Genomic DNA, 20,620 nt, shown 5'->3' on the forward strand with positions numbered 1-20,620 from the left:
GGAGGTAGGCAGCTTTCCATTTTCAAATACGGTTCTCCGTCAACTTCGACTTAACTGCAGTGTGGCCACTTGATGGTGGACTTCGTAGGCACTGTCTTATTTTTATTTCTCGGTTGCTGATGTATTTTACTGATTTACCCTGCACAGATACTTTTCTAGAGCAGCGGCCGAGGAAGAACAAAGCCACAATGAGGCAGAGAGGGAGGAACCCACGCTGGGTGTAGGAACACTGCTCTCAGAGCCACTGAGGCTACTGTGTGATCGAGCAAGGCCATCTCCCCGCCGTGTCCCAGTCTCTCCATCTGAGAAGGTGCCTGGTCCTAGAGCAGTGATTCTCAACCTTCCGAGGGCTGCAATCCTTTAATACAGTTCTTCACGCGGTCGTGACCCCCAACCATAAAATTCTTTTCTTTGCGACTTCATACCTGTAATTTTGCTACTGAGCGGTGTCTCATGTCCTAAGACCATCGGAAATATTGTGTTTTCCAATGGTCGCGACCCACAGGTTGAGAACTGCCATTCTAGACGCTGAGAGACTCCTTTGAGTTGGCTTGCATGATTTGTATAGAAGAAAGGTTAAGCCCTGTTGGCCTTTGCAGTCATAAGAATACTAGAATCTTCAGATGCGGCAGATATCCAGATCACAAGCTGCCACTACGCGTCTACCTCTCAGTTGTAATTTGGAATTACCCCTTCCTGCTTTCCTGAGTCCTTCCAGACTGGCCTTTCATCCTTTTTAATTTTTTTTTTTTAAATAAATACGCTTTCCTCCTTTCTGATTAGAAAACGTTTGTAAATGGGAAGGGGAAAATAGAGGGGAAATCATTCATGAGCTCACATACAATTAGTAACGCCTGGATCTTTAAAATACTTATTTTATTACTTTTTATATTATGTGCGTTTGTATGTGTATCTGTGCATACGGTGCCTTAGGAGGCCGGAAGGGGCGTCAGATCCCCTGGAACTGCCTGACATGAGAATCAAATGTAGGATCCTCTGCAAGAACACATGCTTAACTGCAGCCTACTCTCCAGCCCGATGTCTGGATATTTTGATATATTTTTTTCCAGACATTTTTCTACAGGCCCCTGCTTCCTCCCTCTCCCATCTGAAGCCGAGCCACGATTTGGTGGTATCAGCGACTACCTCCCAGGTCCTCATTTCCTCGGGCTGTGGGCCATTTCTCTAAATTGCTGTTACGCTAGCTCTCCTGTGACGCTGGCCTTTGGACAGAACTTTCTTCAAAGGCCCAGTTCAGTAGAATTAACTCGATAGCAAATAGCTTAGCATCGCCTCCTTTTGCAAAGGGCAACTTTGAAGTTTTTAAGCAAAGTTTAATTACTTAGCATTTAGAAGGGCAACGGATCTCGTGCCCACTGGCATTTTAGTACCAGGCAATGATTTTTGATCTTGCCCGGGCTCACCTGGAAAGCAATTTGAAACCTGGGCTGGACGTGTGGGCAGGGCACCCGGCGGCTGGGAACTGCCCAACCTGTGACACAGACCCAGCGCGGGTCCCCTTACCTGGGCAGCGCCAGGGCCTCCTCGGTGCGGCCGAGGGCGCCGGCGATAGAGGGAAGGGCCAGCACTCCGTCAAGGTCGAATGCTGCCACACGCAGCGCCATGGCGGCCGGCCGGGGCTGCAGAGCTAAGCAAGCACACACAGAGACGAGGAGCTGGAGGGCTGAGGCCTGGACTGGAGAGGGTGGCAGGGGACAGGCTCAGCACCGCCCCTACCACGCCACGCCACGCCCACTACCGGCCGAGCCCCGCCTACTCACCCCGCCTAGCCTGTAGAGTCCAGCAGGACGTTACACCCTAAGTGTCAAGCCTGGTCTTAGCCTAGCCCAAGCCCTAGCTAGGATCTGCCTGTGTGTGTAAGCCTCCCAGCTAAACGGCCAAGCGCCACTGTCCCCCAGCCCCGCCCCAATCTCAGACTTTGACCTTTCTTAGGCAGGCTTGGTGTGGGGAGAGAGGGTTGATCTTGATAGGAGGGAGGGAGGGAGGGAAGGAGAGGGAACATTGCAGACTTCTCTCCTCCGGTATTTGGTCTCGATTGGCACATCCCTTTTCTGAATGCTGTACACATCTTTGCAAACCCCTTGCATTTGCCTGCGTCTCCAAGCAGTGTTTCTAGAATACACACAGCCCTCCGGTCACAGTGTGCCAACCCAGAATACCTTCTCTCTTGAGGCTTAGAAGAAAAAAATCCAGTCTGTTTCCCCTTTGTACACTGTATTTTAAGTAGCACTGCTTAAAAATGAGCTGGGCTTCTTGGAGGTTTCTGGAAACTGCCTGCCCCTTGGCCCAGCACTCTCCCTAGTTAAGAGGGAAAACAGAAACCTCACCCATTAATGAGTTCAATTAACCAATCCACCGTTTAGTCCAAGGCTGTTGTGAAACACTGTCTACCTTACTGCAGTGAGAAATTACCATCTTCCTTTGCTCTAGAGGCTGCCAGTTAGATAGTGGACCTTGACTTTCTGTGGGTTGATTGTCGTGATTCCTTCGGGAACTTCTTCCTCTTGCCTCAGGTCTTGTCTGGGACAGTTTGTATTTTCCAAGAGTCATACTTAAGAAGCAGAAAGTGGCTGAAAATGTGGGATGTTGCCCTGAGAACAGAAAAGGCCTTTGGGGAGCACTTGCAGTGGAGTATTGGAGAAAGATTTGAGATGAACCTGGGCTTGAAGGCAGAAAAAGAAGAGAATATGAATTGGGTATTGTCCTGCCTGCCTGTAATCCCAGCATTCTGGACACAGGGTTCAATATTAGCCTCAGCTACATACCAAGTTCAAGACCGACTAGGGTTATAGGAGATCCTGACTCACAAGATAAAGAAACAAACAGGAAACACATATGCGAACTGAGACAGACACAGACAGAGATTCAGAGAGACAAACAGACACAGAGACATATAGAGAGACAGACACACACAAAAGAGAGATAGACAGACAGAAAGACAAACACACACACACACACACACACACACACACACACACACACACACGAGAGAGAGAGAGAGAGAGAGAGAGAGAGAGAGAGAGAGAGAGAGAGAGAGAGAGAGAGAGAGAGAGAGGAGAGGACACACACACACACACACACACACACACACAAAGACAGTGACAGTTATTCTCGGGTGTCAGTTTGACTACATCTAAATAAAACCAAAACCAAAGTGCCTGGGTATACCTGTGAGGAATTTTTTTCTTAATTAAATCATTTGAAGTGGGAAGACTTTTAATCTGGATATTTAGGGGTGGGAAGATAAACCTTTAATCCAGATCTTTTGAGGTGGGAAATTCCACCTTTTTAATCTTGATCTACTGGCATTCTGTATAAGGACATGGAAGAAGGAAGCTTGCTCTCTTTGCATGCTTGCTCTCCAATAAAGTCCATTCCTTTGCTGGCATTAGAGCTGACTTCTTCAGGATTCCAGCATATACCAAAGACCAATTGAGACATCCAGCCTTGTGTTCTGAACAACTACTGGATTCTTGGACCTTCCATTGATAGGCAGCCACTGTTGGATTAGCTAGAATGTAAACCATTCTAATAAATCCTAGCCTATAAGCCATTCTAAGAAATATTAGCCTATAAGTCATTCTGATAAATACTAGTCTGTAAGCTATTCTAATAAATCCCCTTTAAATTCTTTTTCTTTAGAGAAGCCTGACTAATACAGAAAGAAATTCACACAGGGAAAGAGACAGACAGACAGACACAGAGACACACATACACAGACTGACACACACACACACACACACACACACACACACACCAAAACAAAAATTAAAGAAAAAAAACAATGAAGAGACTATAATACAGGACTCTCAATAATACAGTGATCTCAAAAGTAAAGTTGACTTTCTCCTTTAAGCCAATGAATCAGATTGCAGCCCAGCTTGTATACAAACTCTTAGACATAATAAACCTCTGACTTGACAGACTTCCCTTTGGGTTCCAGATTTGCACACCTAACTTCTTAGTGCTCACCTTTGCTTGACTGTGTAATGCTCCTCCACAGCTCCTGACGAAGGCAGACCTCTGCTCTCTTCCCACCATCTCCTTCTAGGAGCCTATGATTTGGTCAAGTCTCCTCTAAAGCCTTGGTCTCCAACCCATGGCACTATTAGGAGGTGACAGAACCTTGAAGAACTGAAGGCCCAGGAGAGGTTTTCTGGTCACTAGAGATATGTCCTTCAAGGATATATTGGGAATCTGACCCCTCAGTTTTCCTCTCCTTTGCATCTTGTTCCTGAGTTGACTGGTTTTGCTATGTGCTGTTGCTATGGGCAGTGGGGCCCACCAATCATAGAATGACACCTCCAAATCTGTGAGCCAGAATAGAACCTTTCGTTTTCTAAGCTGATTACCTTGGGTGTTTGTTACAGTAGTGGAAAGATGGCTCTCAAACAGGAGGTCCCTGTGTTACTAAGTGACAATAACCCTTGGCTCAATTGCTCAATCCAGAGACCCTCGGGTTGCTTGCTGACCCCTGGCGGCCCACTGAGCCATGTGCTCAGAAACTTGGTTCTGGGACTGGTCAGCTGACAGGGGCGGAGGTGGTAGCTTCTAGGTCCATGGTGGTGTTTCTTTCTTAAAGGTTTGGCTGCCTGGAAACAAATCCTTTCAGAGATTTTGTTGGCCCACACCATGACTCATACTTAATATGCCTGCCCCATCACCCATATTTAATATAACTGACACATTATCCATATTTAATACATCTGCCTGTTACTTATAATTAATAAGTCGTCTCTTTGAAAGAGGTACAGTGATTTCTGTTGCCTACATCTACATTCTGACTGGTAGAGTGTTACTGAGTCCATAAATGTGTTTATAAAAGTTACAAAGCAAAGAAGAAAAACATGGCTACCAAAAAAATTGACTTCACAAACCACTTCTTTTTTTTGTTGTTTGTTTGTTTGTTTGTTTTGTTTTTCAAGACAGGGTTTCTCTGCATAGCTTTGCGCCTTTCCTGGAGCTCACTTGGTAGCCCAGGCTGGCCTCGAACTCACAGAGATCCGCCTGGCTCTGCCTCCTGAGTGCTGGGATTAAAGGCGTGCGCCACCAACACCCGGCTCACTTCTTTTTTGTTGTTGTTGTTGTTTTGAGACAGGGTTTCTCTGTGTAGCTTTTGGAGCTTGTCCTGGAACTCACTTTGTAGACCAGGCTGGCCTCGAACTCACAGAGATTCATCTGCCTCTGCCTTCCAAGTGCTGGGATTAAAAGCGTGCGGCGCCGCCGCCGCCGCCACCACCACCACCACCTGGCCCACAAACCACCTCTTTAAGAAAAATATGAAGTCTTGAAAAATGAATTTCCGTCTACAAATGGGAATCATCCTTGGTTAGTGTGAGGGTTAACTTCAACTGTCAACTTGGCACACCTTAGAATCGTCTGGTAAAGAGTTGCAATGAAGAATTGTCTACATCAGGTTGGACTGTGGGCATGTCTGGGGGGGGGATTGTCTTAACTAATGTGGGGAGACCTACCTAAAATGTGGGTGGCACCTTCTGGTGGCAGTCCAGATAAAAGGATGTAGAAGGGAAAGGGCCACTGTTTTGGCCTCTTGGCCTTCACTGTTGAGCTGAGGTTTGTCTTCCCTGTCGCTGGGGCTTCTGACTCTTTCGAGGTAGTAGAACCAGCTTCTTGGGGACTGAAGACCAGCAGCTCTCCAGGCTCCTCTAGGGATTGAGTTCCGTCCCTCTAGAGAACACTGACTGATACAGTTCTGAGGAAGCTCCTTGCTGTCACACCTGCCTTTTCTTTATTCCTGTGATTAGCTTGGCTCTTCAGCATGTTATGACACTCTGCATTGAGTTATGACTCAATTTCATCCTAGTTCAATGGGCTCAGTTACGTTCCTCTGTACTCTCATGGACCACCCCATGTCAATGTGCCCTCTTGTGTTTTCAGCCTCCAAAGGCATGGACAAATGAGTTTCTAGGTCTCTCAAAAGGATATGGAAATGAGATTTTTTTTTAGTTTAGAATGCTGATCCTCATGTCTGCTCATTGTAATATTTGTGTATGCTTTAGAAGCTAACATGAAAACCAACAACCGGCTGACACAATAGTGGCATTTCATAAATGACATGAGGTGTCAATTACTGTGTTCCTAACAATTGTAGAGAGCCATCTTAGTTAGGGTTTTATTGCTAGAGAGACACCATTGTTGAAGAGACACCATGACCATTGCAACTCTTATAAAGGAAAACATTTAATTAGGGCTGGCTTACAGTTCAGAGGTTTTGTCCATTATTGTCATGGCAGGAAGCATGGCAGCATGCAGGCAGATGTGGCACTGGAGAAGGAGCTAAGAGTCCTACATCTTGATCCACAGACACCAGGAAAGAGACTGTGCGCCACACTGGGCATAGCTTGAGCATACAAGACGTCAAAGCCCACCTCCACAGTGACACACTTCCTCCAACAAGGCTACAACTAACTCCAACAAGGTCATATCTCCTAAATTGCTCACATAGGCTTTAAACTCCTGCTCTAGCTTAAGCTTGCCTTAGTTTTATGGTCCCTCCTCCTCAGTCTCCAGAGTTGCTAGGATTGTAGACCCTGCACCATCAGGCCTGGCACATGGTTTTGTTTTCAATTTCCTGACACTGCTGTCTCTTGCTGCTCTGTTTCCCAGCCTTGACTTTAATTAATTAATTAATTTGTGTGTGTGTGTGTGGGGGGGGTGTTTGGCCTGTATGTACTTCTGTGCACCAAGTACATGAAATGCCCGAGGAGGCCAGAATAAGGTGTTGAGTCTCCTGGAACTGGAGTTACATCCATCCCAGATGGAAGAGTAGCCAGTGATCTTAAGCACTGAGGGATCTCTCCAGCCCCCAGCTTGATTTTAAAAGCTGTTTTACACTCTCAGGGGTTGGATGAGGAGTTTACATTGAGGGTTCCCCTGGCTATGGGTGGTGTTTCAGTTGAGATTCCATTTAAGCTGCTTCTTAGAGTCGCTAAACTCATGTTCTGCTTGATGCTTAGTCTGTTTATGGTGTGCTACCTTCATTCAGTGTGAAATTCTCTAAGTTCATTCAACAAATATTTACAAAGTACTTACAATGACCCAGGTACTGTTGTATGTACCTGGGGTTCATCTGTAAGGGCAGCAGACAAAAGATAAGGACCGACCATGGGGAGTTTTTGTTTAATGGAATGTTGGATTCAAAATGTGGCCGGTTGATTGCAGAGGACTGAGGCTCAGAATGTTTCTCGTGGCTACTCATCATTTCTCTTGCCCGTCATTATTCCAGCTGCTCAGTGTAGTGTCCTACATACAGGCAGCTCCATCCTATAGTGGCGTCTGTCATTCAGGGCCACGCAGCTCCTTCAAACAGCGTCTCTCTATTCTGACACTTCTGACATTCTGTGCGCTGCATCCCTGTAGACTCCGCAAGTGCTGCATTCTCCAAAGCCTCCCTCCCCTCCCCACCCCCCGAGACTGGTCATGTGACATGGGCTCTGGCTCCTTTAGAGACTGGGCATGACAGTAGACAGCCCGAGGAAATGGGGATATGTGTTGGAACTTTCTCCCAGTGATGGCGGGCATGGAAATAGCTATTTTTTCTAGGGAGGCTGAGATAGAGTGTCTACACTCTAGTTGTGAATGAGCATGCTACCTGGCGGTGGCCCTCTCATCCTCCCCAAGTGTCTTTGAGTCATTAAGATCCTTAATAATCCTCTTCTGCTTATATGACTGAAAGAAAACTCCAGAACTGTAAACAAGAACACTGTAAGACGTATTGCTTAGATACAAACTCTCAAATTTTAATAGAAGAGCTGCTTGGACCATAGAGTTAAATTTCCATCCACTCTGTTTCCCATCCAGATGTAAATCTAGGGTCAAGGCCTGTGAGCTAAGCTCGCTAGCTTAGGTCCATCAGCCCAGACTCTACACGGGACTGGTGAGCCAAAGGAGGATATGAGAGAGGCTCTCAAATGGGTGTTTCATCAGCTGCTGTGCGGGTAGGGATGGTGCAGGCCCCATGGATTCGGCAGTCAACTGCAGTGCAGCGTCCTCATGGGATTGGTCTTGCTCTCCGATCTGGGCTGTGGCTATTACTTTTGCTTGGTTTCTGAGTTCAATTCTCCAAGCTGCTGTGGATATTATCATTGCCACCAAAGACAGATCTTACTCTTTACCCTCCCATTCCCACCCCCCCCCCACTCCCACCCCCCCCCCCCCCCCCCGCAAATCTTTCTATGCTATCTTCTGAGTCTCACTGTGCTTTCTGGAACTTCAGGTGCATTATTAGTAAAACCCACCATGCCCTTGACCTTTCTCCTCTCCCTTCCCCTCCTGCCCCTCCCTCCCTGCTCCATTTCTCTTATTGTCTGGCCCATGGCTCTTACCTAAGGAACCTGCTTCCACTGAGGTCCCCTCAAGTGCTCTGCTGTTTTCTTCTCTCTGTGTGCCCCAAGGGATGAAATGTCTGGATCCTTACACTTGCTCCCAGACCCTCAGGACACAGACATTAATATCACATCATCAGACTCTACCAGCTCAGCTGTTACTTTTCTCTGACGTGGCTCCCCCTGGTTTCCCAGAAGCCTCCCAGGCCCCAGAACGCCCCCCCCCTCGTCCAGTGCCTTTTGTTTCCTTATTTCCCTGAGGAAACTGACATTCCACTGGCTCCCAGGACTCATCAACCCACATACGTCCACACTGCAGATTTCCTCATTTTCTTCCTATACTAGAAGGATAACCTTTGCTCAAGTCCAAGGCTAGACCCTCCAATGTGCTGGAGCTGGCACTTGGGAGCACACAGACAGTCCTCTCAGTTGCCTCCTTCTGGGATTAGCAAACCCCTCCCTATAACTCTGTCAGGAACTGCAAAGCTCCTGCCTCAGCCTCTTGAAACTTTAACATTGAAAGGGAAATGATTCAAGACATATAGTGAAAGGACATTTGGAAATGAGAGGAAGACACTGACAGCCATCCAGATGGCTGAAGTCCAAGCTTGCATTTCAACCGCATAGCGAGCCCGTGATTTGCCCACTTCTTGCATTAGTTGAGTTCCCGGCTCTGGCCGAGGAGAGAGGAGACGTCAAGTGCTGGGAAGATTGCAATGAAGAATGGTGCTGGCTACAGAAAGCTGCTTCGATCAGCCCTGGCTACAAAACCCATGACCTTCTTGCCTGCAGGGCACCCATGACGATCTTCCTACCCACCATCCCTTCCTGCCTCCAGTCCTGAGCCATCGTCAGATCCCCTCATGCTCCAGCGGACAGGTTCCAAGGAGGCACATAATAGGCCCCAAATCTACAAGATTCTGCTTGCTTCTGTCTATAGTCAGACGAGTGTGTCTGTACACAGATTCCTGTATTCTCAGACCAGGAAGATTTCCCTGGTATTTAGGAAACAATAGGTGTGTTTTCTACTTTGGGGTTAGTCTGTGTGTGTGAACAGCTACACATGGGGCTGGTGAGGTGGCTCAGCTGATAAAGAGGCTTGCCGCGAAGCAGGACTTCCTAAGTTCCATATCTGGGACCCACATGGTGAAAGAGACTCCTGAAAGTTGTCCTCTGATGCCCTACGTGAGCGCTGTGTCCACACACATGTGCACACATGACCACACACACACAGTATTGATGGTTTTTGTGAAGATGTGATAGCAGTAAGCTGCACAGATGATGGAAGACTGGCTATCTGTCTGTCTGTCTGTTCTGCTCCCCTTCCTGCTGACACAGGAAGAGCCCCGTGGAGCCTCCTCCCCCAAGGCTGAGAGGCATCCTGGTCACCACTGGGGTGGCGAGAAATACTTTGGCCTTTGGGGGTCAAGGTTTAAGCTAAGGGAACACTATGCTCTGCCTAAGTGTTCCTTCAAGCTCTGTGCTTTAAAACTGTGGTTCCCAGCCTGGGGCGGGGGGGGGGGGGGAGTCCTGAGAAATGGTGGAAACTTTTGAAAAGTAGAGCCTAGCAGAAGGGAGTTGGGTGACTGGGGTGTGAACATGGAGAGCATATTGGACCATGGCCCCTTCCTGCTTCTCTGTTGGCCTCTCAGACTCCAGGAGGTGAGCGGTTTCCTCCACCACCGGCTCCAAAGCAACAAAGCCAACCAACCAACCACGGACTGGTTGTGAACCAAAATTCACCTTTCTTTCTTATGTGTGTTCCTCGGGTATTTTATCACAGTAACAGAAGTCTGACTAATAGGAAATTTCGGAGTAGATGGCATGATAAAGTCATCAATTGGCTAATGGAAGACCTTGGGATGAGTTTCCTTCCCATTCAAAGTACTGAGTAATGCCTATTCCACTTCACTGGCATCACTAGGATTCTGATGCATCTAAGACAGAATAGAACACTGAGGGAATGAAAGCTTTGTAGAGAGAAGGTCATTAATAACAAACTAGAAAAAGAAGCAATACTCAATTGGGGAATTTACATAAATAAGGTCCTAGAACTCCACACTTTTAGCTTTGGAATGCTATGAGCTTATGCAAACTGTTCTTATTTGTACTGGGAAATCTAATGGTCCTGGTCTGCATGACCATGGTCTGCATGGCCCTGGTCTGCATGGCTCTGGTCTACATGGTGCTGGTTTGCATGGTTCTGGTCTGCATGTTCCTGGTCTTCATGTCCCTGATCTGCATGTCCCTGGTCTGCATGGCCCTGTTCTGCATGGTCTTAACCTGCATGGCTGTTATCACATAACTGGCAATTGCCCACACAGCAGCTTACACTAACTTTCCAGGTCTGTATACCAGCCAGCCTAACTGATCTCCTTCACATGCCATAAATGACTTGCAAGAAACTGTACCAAAACTCACCCTAATGAAGTAGTGCTTTTCCCAAGTGGAGATCCTGTGCATGTCGCCCTGTGCTGTGGATGCCATTGTGGCTACTACCTTCCAAAAATGCACCTCCAAGGTTAGAATGAGCACTCGAGTTTGTCTGAGGGATGTTTGTTGGAGTTCAGCATTTTCTTCATTACCTCTGGACCAAGGAATTCACTTCACAACCATAGAAACAAAGAGAAGCATAGAGAACGCTGGTTGCTGGCTGGGGCAGGTTCATACTCAGTGAGCTTTCTTATGCAGTTCATAATCACCACCTGCCTGGGATATGGTGCCACCTACAGAAGGGTGGACCCTCCTACACCAATGAACAATCAAGACAACTCCCAACACACACACACACACACACACACACACACACACACACACACACACACACACACACACGCCAATCTGGTGTACGCAATCTCTCCAGTGAGACTCTCTTCCCAGATCATTTTAGTTTGCGTCAAGGTAACAGTTAAGGCTGTCTAGGAAACTGGGCCCACACTTTAACCCCAGCACTCCAGAGGCAGAGGGGAGGCAGGCCATCTAGGGCTGCATAGTGAGATACTGCCTCATAAAGCAAAAACAGACAAAGAGCGAACAACCACCTCTCAGAACCCTAACCTGTCCAGAATGGTGGTGAGGGTAGGGGGCTCACAAGTCAAGAGCTTTCTCCTTTGTACTTTCTTCCTCCTGCCTACTCGGGCACCCTCCTGCGCAGCTCTGGGTAGCACACTGTGCCTCTCGTGTGCAGGGATCTGTGAGTATACACTACTGTCTTGATGGTGGTCATTCCCGTATCTGTATCTGACCAGACTTAATTCAAACAGTTCTGAGTGAGTTTTTAGAACAAGCAGGATTGAGTGGTTTTTGACGTGAGGCTGTGTGTGCCTCCACACAGAGGGCAAGCTTTCATGGGAGGGGTTCCCAGAATTTTAGTCCTTTTACATATTTTAGGCCCCCCCAATTGTTGAAGATACAAAGCTCACCTTCTAACCAAGAGTCCCCAGCACAGACTCTTGCCTCATCAGCCTTCTTCGCATCCAGTTCATGGGCGCACCGTTAATCAGATGCATTTATCCTGACCTTTGTGTGAGGAGCCAGCAACATGAATAACCAGGGAGGGAGGAGAATTGATTGTGGCAGCAGCGGTGGCGGCAGCAGCAATGGCTGATTTCCAGGGACAGCGGAGAGAGCAGTACCAGCGATGCTTTGAGTTTGGATGCCTGGCTCTGCAGCCCACCCCACCACACAGGCCACGGGGCTGCTCTGGGCTGAGGCGGAGCTGATGACTCCTGTCTTCCCACCTGACTTCCAAGCAGGCCCACCAGTTTTGTAAGTGCTGCTGAGAGCTGCCCATTGGCTTTATCTTCTGCTTTACTTAAATGGTGGTTGTTCCTATTGCTTATAGCTGAGGATCTTGACAGATATAGTCTGATACCTTCTTTTCCTCCTTCCTCTTTTCTTTCTTGCTCCATCTCTTCCTCTTCCTCCTTCCCTCCATCTCTGCTTCTTTCCTCTTCCTCTCCTTCCCATCTTCCAGTTTCCAGATGAAGAAGACACGCAGCCAGTTCCATTTTTGCATGTGCCAAGATGTTGTAGTAACATTTTTAATCATGGTTGCTGAGACAATGAGTGTTTCCTGATTTTAACAATCAAATGCTCACCAATAAATATAATGGATGCCAATGTTTGTGTTTGTACAAACATCACAGTCACTCTCACTCTTGGAGGCAACTCAGGGTGCTTAAACTAACTCATGTAGTCCTCATAGAAAGCCTATGGATGGGCACCACCATTTACAGCCCCCTTTACTTGCGAGGAGACTGAGGCACAACCACCTTTTGAGACCTGCCTGAGGTCACAAAGTCATGACTGAGAAGAACTGGAAATCGAACTCAGCAGCCCATGGCCATCAAAGACAGAAAGCCGAGAGAACCAGCAGTTCAATGGGGAGGCAGAGCTCGGAGTTACTGAGATGGGAGGCGCTGAGGGGAAGGGGCAGTGAGGAAGGAGAGGTGAAGGTGTAAGGAAGCCTGGGACTGCTAAATGTGGGAGGGGGGCGGGGTGCCGTGGAGATCACAGGCCAAGTGCACAACCCTGGCTGTGAAACCCTACAAATCGTAAAGGCATCGTCAGCTTATAGATTTCGAGCATGGCATCCTGGCATCTCTAGAAGATAAGAAATCGCGGTCACTGGCAAGGAGGGTAAGAAGACATGCCTGAAGCCAAAGCAGGCAGGGTCTGTCCCTGGCATCCTCAGACAGTGGTTGGAGTGAGGCGATATTTTGCAGGTAAGAAAGGACGGCAGCAACCGCGGACGGAGGAAACTGTCAGCTGTATGTCTTACAGCTCACTCCTATTCTGCTGACAACTGTACATTGTAATGACAGATAGACCTACCACTCTGAGGGACCTCATCTGAGGTGCATTCAGGATCCAAGCACACTCCAGGTGACAGTCCTGGAGCCTAGGGTCCTTCAGAGCCGGGAGCAAGCCATCATAGTAATTGGCTGAACAGAAGCCAGACCTGCGTCTGTCTGTGCTGGACACAAAGTGAATAGTCATAGACTCTTCCTCCTCTCCTCCTTCCAGTGTGTGTGTGTGTGTGTGTGTGTGTGTGTGTGTGTGTGTGTGTGTGTGTGTGTGTTAGAGAGAGAGAGGAAGGGAGGGAGGAAGGGAGAGAGAGAGAGAGAGAGAGAGAGAGAGAGAGAGAGAGAGAGAGATGAGAACACAGTATGAGAGCACAGTATGAGCCTGTTTCCTTTCCTGCTTTGCCCGTGGTCTCTCCCGGGGGCAGGCTTGGACTTCACCTGCAGAAGCTCTAGTGCTGGTGGCTTTCCAAGACAGCCTCTTCAGTGGCACCTGCATGAAGCCTCCACCATCTCCTGGAGCTGCATAGCCCCGGAAAGACTGACCGCTCTGTTGAACTTGGCCACCCACTCCCAGGAGGCTAGCCCGAGTCCCTCATCCCAACAGTGCCTCCTGAAACCTCCGGTCTCTGCACCTGTGCATGCATGAGCTGAAGCAACTGAGCTCCATTCCGCACTTGTCAGCTGCCTATAGTCTTCCAGCTGACCGGTTCCCTGCATGCGCTGAGTGGCCTGTCTTCTTCTATGACCACAGGTAAGTGAGCAAGTTATTCCTAAGGCTTAGACTAGGGGTGCTGAGCATGCTGGGGAGACTGTGGGTGTGAGCCCAGAAGGAAGTTAGCAACTTATGAGCACTTGACCATATCAATATGCTGGAAGTCACCTGCTGGGCAGAATTCAGCCCCCAGGTTGACCCTGCTGGACCACTTCAGAACCCTGTGAAAGCAACGCTTCTGAGTGGCGGGGGCTACTCCTGTCCTGTAGTAGTGTCTGCTTCCGTGCCCTTATCACCACCCTTCTCTTGTTCCTTCATTTATTCACTCGGCAAATATTCTACACACTTAGGTGAATTAGACTGACAGACAGGCGGAGGGGTTTACTGACGTGAAAGGTAGCAAGTCCTCATGGCTTGTGTGGATCAAGGCTGGACTTGGTAGACAGGGAACTGCATCAGCTGATGAAGGTACACGACCTTCAAGATTCCAGCTGACCTTGAGAGGTTGAGCTCCTGTGATGAGCAGGTCACTGAGCAGCCATGCCACGGAAGCAGAGTGCACTCCCCATCTCAGGAGCACGGGAGTGGATATTACTTGGAAAAATGAACCATCGGTAACATTTCCTCTGATCTGGGGCGTCTCTTTGGTGGGGAACTGGGACTGCCTGTCTGGTGCTGCATGAGGGGTTCCTGGACGGCACTCGGGAGGGGGAGCTAAGTATGTCTGGGGGAAGAAGGAAGAAGCAGTGTTTCTGGAAAGGGCAGACTGCATTCCGATGAGTGAGCAGCTAAGGGGCACTGCAGTAGGAAGGTGGACAGAGAAGAGGGTCCGGGTCGCACTGGCTTCAGTGGAACCAGACTTAGGTAGATGAGGAAGGCTGTAAAGGGTGCTGGGGCTGTGGAGGATGTGCTAGACCCTGGTGAGCATCACCCCAATGGGAACATTCACCCCCGAGCCCTTTACGCACGAACAGTGTTTGTTTGTGTGTTTGTTTGCATAGACGTCGTTTACCCGGACTTGATACATAGTGACATCACTCCACTGTCATCCTTATCCCAGAACTGCTAATCCAGCGATGCTGGGGCTCACAGTTCAGAGCCTCTCACTTTAAATTATCTTTGTAACTAGTGCTGGAAGCTTACTCTAATTACTGCTGATTACCTGGAACAATTTCTCCTTTTGGTTTCCGGTGACAAATTAATGAAATGATCATAGTGGGCTGATTACAAAAGGTAAAAATCTGAGGCAAGTCAAACACATCCTCTGGAGCCAATTGCATCCCATTTACATGATGCTCCAGACAGCCCTTAACAGACATCTCTCCCTGGATCTCTAAACAGCCCAACTTCAGCATGCCTGCACCCCTGGCCTCATTAATAGGAGGAAGCAGATCTTTATTCTTTATTCCAGTAACCTTGGAAATTGCAGCCTTTGGTATCATTTGAAAGGAAGAGTCAGTGACCTGCATACAGGAATATTCTAGAGCTTTGGATCCAGGTGATCCCAGCTTGGTAATGAACACCTCTCCTCTCACAGATCCTAATCTTAACGGTGGCTTGGCAATGATGGTCATAGTGTTGGTGTTTCCAGAACACAGCCAAGTATTGACTGAGCTCTTGCATAGTCACCCATGTGGTTGATGCCATCACCATATAATTTGGAAGCAGAGAGCTCGAGCTTGCTCCCAGTCTTATCTTATTTTTTAAGCTCTATGAACTAGGGTAAATCTGTCGACTTCCCCGAGTCACAGCAGCCTTTTAATTATACACAGGAGACATTAGGATTTTTCCTCCAGACCTTCCCAGGAGTGATGTAAGTCCTCATGAGGGCAAGGGTACCAAAGTGTTTTGTGACCCTGAGGGATATCAATGTAAACTGTACTCAGGAAGACTTTCTAGAAGCTAGCATAAAAGGAGACTCTGGAATAGTCCTTCCCAGCGCTCATCCAGCCTATTTTCCAGCATAAGAACAAAACAGTGTATCTTTATGCCCATGGGATGCTGAATATAAGGGACTGAGGTTTTTAATTTTTATCATTTATCATTTTATGTGCACAACCGTTTCTTGGGCATGTATGTCTATTCACCATGTGCATGCCTGGTGCCTGTGGAAGCCAGAAGCGGGTATCAGATCCCTGGAACTAGGTTCACAGGCCATTGTGAGCTGCATAATGGGCATGGGTGCTGAAGACTGAACCCAGGCCTCAGCCACTGAGCCATCTCTTCGGGCCCAGGAACTGAGTTCTGTAACTCCTCTATGTAACCCCTGGCTGGTTATGGCAATGGGAGTGAAACCTAAGTCACTCACCCATGCAGGTACATTTGAAGGCCTGGTGACCTTGAAGTCCCCTAGGGTAGAGGATGAGAGAAAGAGAGCAAGAGAGATAAAGGACTAGCCACATATTCCAGGTCTCTCAGCTTAACCCAGCTAAAGTCTTTCTCAGGTATTTGCATAGAATCAGACTTAAGGAAGGACTTCCCCAAACAGATAGCTGTTTAAGTCTTGAAGAGAAGCCCAAGGAACTAGGGGCATCCCTAGATGTCTTCAGAACACACACGGGGGACAAATGAATGCATCAGGTGGCACACCAGGGTGTGTGTGACAGGTAAGTTATCTGAAATTATTCTTTCTTGTGGTTCCTTTCCGCTGTCTTCCAAGTAACTTTGTTCTCTGTGGTGGTATTTTGTTTGTGTTCTAACAAATAAAGCTTGCCTGGAGATCAGAGGGTGGAGCTAGCCACTAGTTAACCATAGAGGCCAGGCAGTGGTGGCACACACCTTGAATCCTAGCACTTGGGAAGAAGAAGAAGCAGGAAGATCAGGAGTTCAAGGCCACCCTGGGCTACACAAGATGGAGCCACTCTAAAAGAGAAACAGAGCCAAGTGGTGGAGGCACACACCTTTAATCCCAGCCCTAGAGAGGTGGAGACAGGAAGTGGTGAGAGAGTCTCTACGGCTGGGCAGAGAGAGGAATACGGGAGCTCAGCCCCTTTTTCGGCTGAGGGGTTGGCCAGGTAAGAAGTGGCTGTGGCTTGCGCCTTTACTTCTTTGATCGTTCAGCACTTATCCCTACATCTGGCTCCAGCTTTTTATTATTAAGATCAATTAGAGTTGGTGCCACCATTCTCCGTTCCTGTTTCTCAGTGTACACATCGTTGGCCTTGGCAAAGTGTGAAGTAGGGAAAGAAATGAATAAAGAAGAGGTAGTCAGGGAACTGTGGAGATGCCTTGATGGATAAAGAGCCTGCCCCACAAGTGTGCAGGCTGGAGTTCAGAAGCCAGGTGAAAGCCAGGCCGGTGTGGAGGCTGGTTATAATCCCAGCATTCCAGAGGCAGAGACATGATGACATCCCCGACGGCGAGCTGGATAGCCAGAATTGGCAAGCTTCAGGTTCAGTGAGAGCCTCTACCTCAAAAAATAAAGTAGAGATTGATTGAGGAAGACACCCACTGTCAACCTGGGGTCTCTATATGTCTAGCACACACACACACACACACACACACACACACACACACACACACACACGCATGCAAGCAAACCCATGCAATAGAACGCACACATGCACGAGTTACACATAAATTAAGTAACCAGGTTGTGACAGCAGATTCTTCCCCTGCTCACATTTCCTAGCCCCACTGGCAAGCCTTGGTCTTCCCCATCCGCTCTCCTGGCCTCCATTCTCCCCAGGCACATTTTACAGGAGGCACAGCATGAGCCGAGAACTTGGTCTTCATTTCCAGTCGCAGGTTGACAACAGGGCTTCTGAGTCCTCATCCCAAGGAGGGAGTGCACAGCAGGATTCCACTCTTCTTGGAGTCCCTGCCACCTTTGCCCCAGGTTGGGTGGCACGCGAGAGTTCAGATGTCGTAAACCTGGTGAGATTACAGATGGACCCGGACGGACTGTCACTACTGTGATAAAACACAGGTAACACAGTGAACCATGCCCTCAGCCCATCAACAGCAAGTACAGCAACATGGTGTCCTGCCGTCACCTCTGTCTCCAGAACAATTGACACTCTGCTCCCCACCCCACCCCCACACACTCTACTTCTGTCTCTGGGAATCTGATGACTCCAGGTGTGTCCTCCTGGAAGTGGAGTTATACAGTGTCTGTCTCTTTGCATCCATCTTATTTCAGTTAGCGACTCAAGGTCTGCCTCTGTCACAACCAAGGTCAGGACCTTCCTTTTCTTTAAGGCTATATAGTCTTCCACTGTCTGCATAGACAATGTTTTCTCTATGATGTCTCTTGGATATGTGGGTTATTCCTTCCATCACACACTTCACTCTGATCGCTTATATCCGTTCAGATGACAGACAGGAATCTAAGGTCTATGTGATTTTTGAGTGAAGCCACACCCTCGAGGCAGGAGGATGACATACAACACACGATGGGTTTTGTTCCGTACTAAGAAAGACGTTTCAATATTATGCTTAAGGTAGAGAATTTGGAAAATGTAGAAAAGTGTCAATTAGTTATCAGCGCCTCTAACCCTGGCACCCGGAAGACAACAGGCGACGGCAGGCACACAGGAGAAAGAAAGATGAAGAGATGAAAGAGCATGCTGGCCCTGATCACTCTTCCTGGGGGTGAAGGAGCCGGGCTTGGGGAAGCAGGCTCAGCACTCCAGAGGTGGCTGAGGATGGTGCCATGTGTGAGGGCTGTTTTCCATGGCAGGTCTTCCTGCTGCTTCCCTGTCGGGACGCTGTTCTAGAAGAGTCTGCCAGAGCTGACACCTTTGGGAAATCGCTAGCCTTTTCTACCTGCTCCCTGGGACATTTGAGGAGGGCTTAGGACAAAGCCAGGCCCCTCTACGGGAACAAGAACAGAGCCGGGAAAGGCGTGGCCATGCTGTGCGCAGCATAGCACGGCATAACCGTAACCGGTGACCGGGGCAGTGTCTTCCCAAGGGAACAGGGGATAAACGAAAACGTCAAAATGTTTCAAGTATTTTTTTCAAGATCATAATGTGATCACATCATTTCTGCTTTCTTTTGCATTTCTCACTCCAAACCATCCCATGCACCTCCACCCCCTTGCTCTTTTTCAAATGCATGGCCTCTTTTTTAAAACACTTGTTGACATATATACATTCCTACATACATTAATAAAACCTACTCAGTCTGTATAATCCTGCTCATATGTACAAGGGCTGGCCGTTTGGCATTAGATAACTAATTGGTGTGCTCGTCCCTGGGGAGACTATTTCTCCAGCTCTCAACATTCCTTACTTGTCCATAGTTCTTTGGGTAGGGCTGAGGCTTCATGAGCCTTGCCCATCCATGTTAGCATGTCTATTGTAGTCGTCCTTGTTCAGCTCATGGTTAGGCAGCCATGTTGATGAGACTTCGTGGGTGTAGCTTCTGAAGTTTCTAGGAGACTGGATCTCACCGCAAACCCCTGTTTCTATGGCTCTTACAATCTTCCCACCAGGTTTCACAATGATCTGGAGCGTTAGGTGCAGGAGATAGTTACAAATGAGTCAGCTGGGACCAGATGGTCTCTCTATGCCTCCAAGAGAAGTTTCCTTGATGAGGTGTGAGGACCTCGCTTGTGGGCTAGACCCTGGAGGAAGACTGCAGAATCTGACTGGGTGAAGGTGTTGGATGTGGTGGGGGAGGGGCCTGTGGGTCAGGGGTCAAAAATCTCAATTTTTCAATGAGTTTCTGAATTGAGACCTTTGGTGAAAATCGACGCAGGAAGAGCTTACTCCTAAGATACACCCTGGAGATGTCAATTATCGTAGTAAGTATTTCCCCCAAACTGCAGCATATTGATGCTCACCTGCTCACTCTTTCCCTACTTGGCACAGTCACTTGGCACTTGGCACTGGGTCACAGGGCATTCACCCTCCAGCAGCAGCCCAAACGCCTGGCCCTCCCCTTCAGTGTTGGGAGTTCACATATGGACACCTATGACCCCACTGGACTGTGGACCTGTATCTGGGAGGTTACAGCTTGTCCTACAGATAAGCTGAACCGCCAGTGGTGTTAGGGACATGACCAGGACTCAAAACCGTGTTTGCAGACTCTGGATGGGGGCAGGAGCACAATGCAGGGTGACCATGGTGTGGGGGAGAGACGGCAGCTTGCTGGTGATGCTAGCCTCTCTGCTGGTTGTTTGGGAGGGGGACAGGACAGACCAGAGCATGAGGGCCAGAGAACGGTAGCTTCCCGGCTCCATTGGTAAGGATTGGGACTCCTATTCCTGCATGGATGTGGCTGCTTCTATGTTTAAAGCACTCTCTTATTCATGTTTTCTGAAGCCATGGTTAAGAACACACAATATAAAATTAATTATTAGGGGCATTCAGGGCTTTAAGAACATTAATACACCAATCACCATTCCAAAACATTCTGGAATGTCCCAGTACATCCTCATCACTGTCAAAAGGAAACCTCGTGTCTGTGCTAAGAGCCAGTATTCTATCTCTAGGCCATATACACACAGCATCCCACATGGACATTCGCATATATAAACTGTGTATGTGATGGTGCACATGTGTGTGGGTGCACATGTATGCACATATGTTTAGAGATCAAAGGACAGCCTCAGATGTTCTTCAGGCATTGTCGCTTTTTATTTTTTACATTTATTTATTTATTTATTTATTTATTTATTTATTTATTTATTTATTTATTTATTGAGATAAGGTTGCTCACTGGGACCAGGGCTTGCTGACTAGGTTTGGCTGGGTGACCAGGAAGTCCCAGAGGTCACCTGTCTCTAC

General features: G+C 48.2%; 1 protein-coding gene across 1 annotated transcript in view; it reads right to left on the minus strand.

The window, feature by feature from the left end:
* Ephx2 (epoxide hydrolase 2) overlaps positions 1–1,745 on the minus strand; it is a 39,365-nt gene extending 37,620 nt beyond the window's left edge. Inside the window, exon 1 of the mRNA XM_006988769.4 lies at positions 1,525–1,745. Coding sequence (XP_006988831.1) covers positions 1,525–1,625 — 101 coding nt within the window. The 5' untranslated portion in view covers positions 1,626–1,745. The remainder of the gene's footprint in view (positions 1–1,524) is intronic.
* Positions 1,746–20,620: the final 18,875 nt, after the last annotated feature.

The sequence above is a fragment of the Peromyscus maniculatus genome, chromosome 9 (assembly GCF_049852395.1).
Source record: "Peromyscus maniculatus bairdii isolate BWxNUB_F1_BW_parent chromosome 9, HU_Pman_BW_mat_3.1, whole genome shotgun sequence".
Taxonomy (NCBI): domain Eukaryota; kingdom Metazoa; phylum Chordata; class Mammalia; order Rodentia; family Cricetidae; genus Peromyscus; species Peromyscus maniculatus.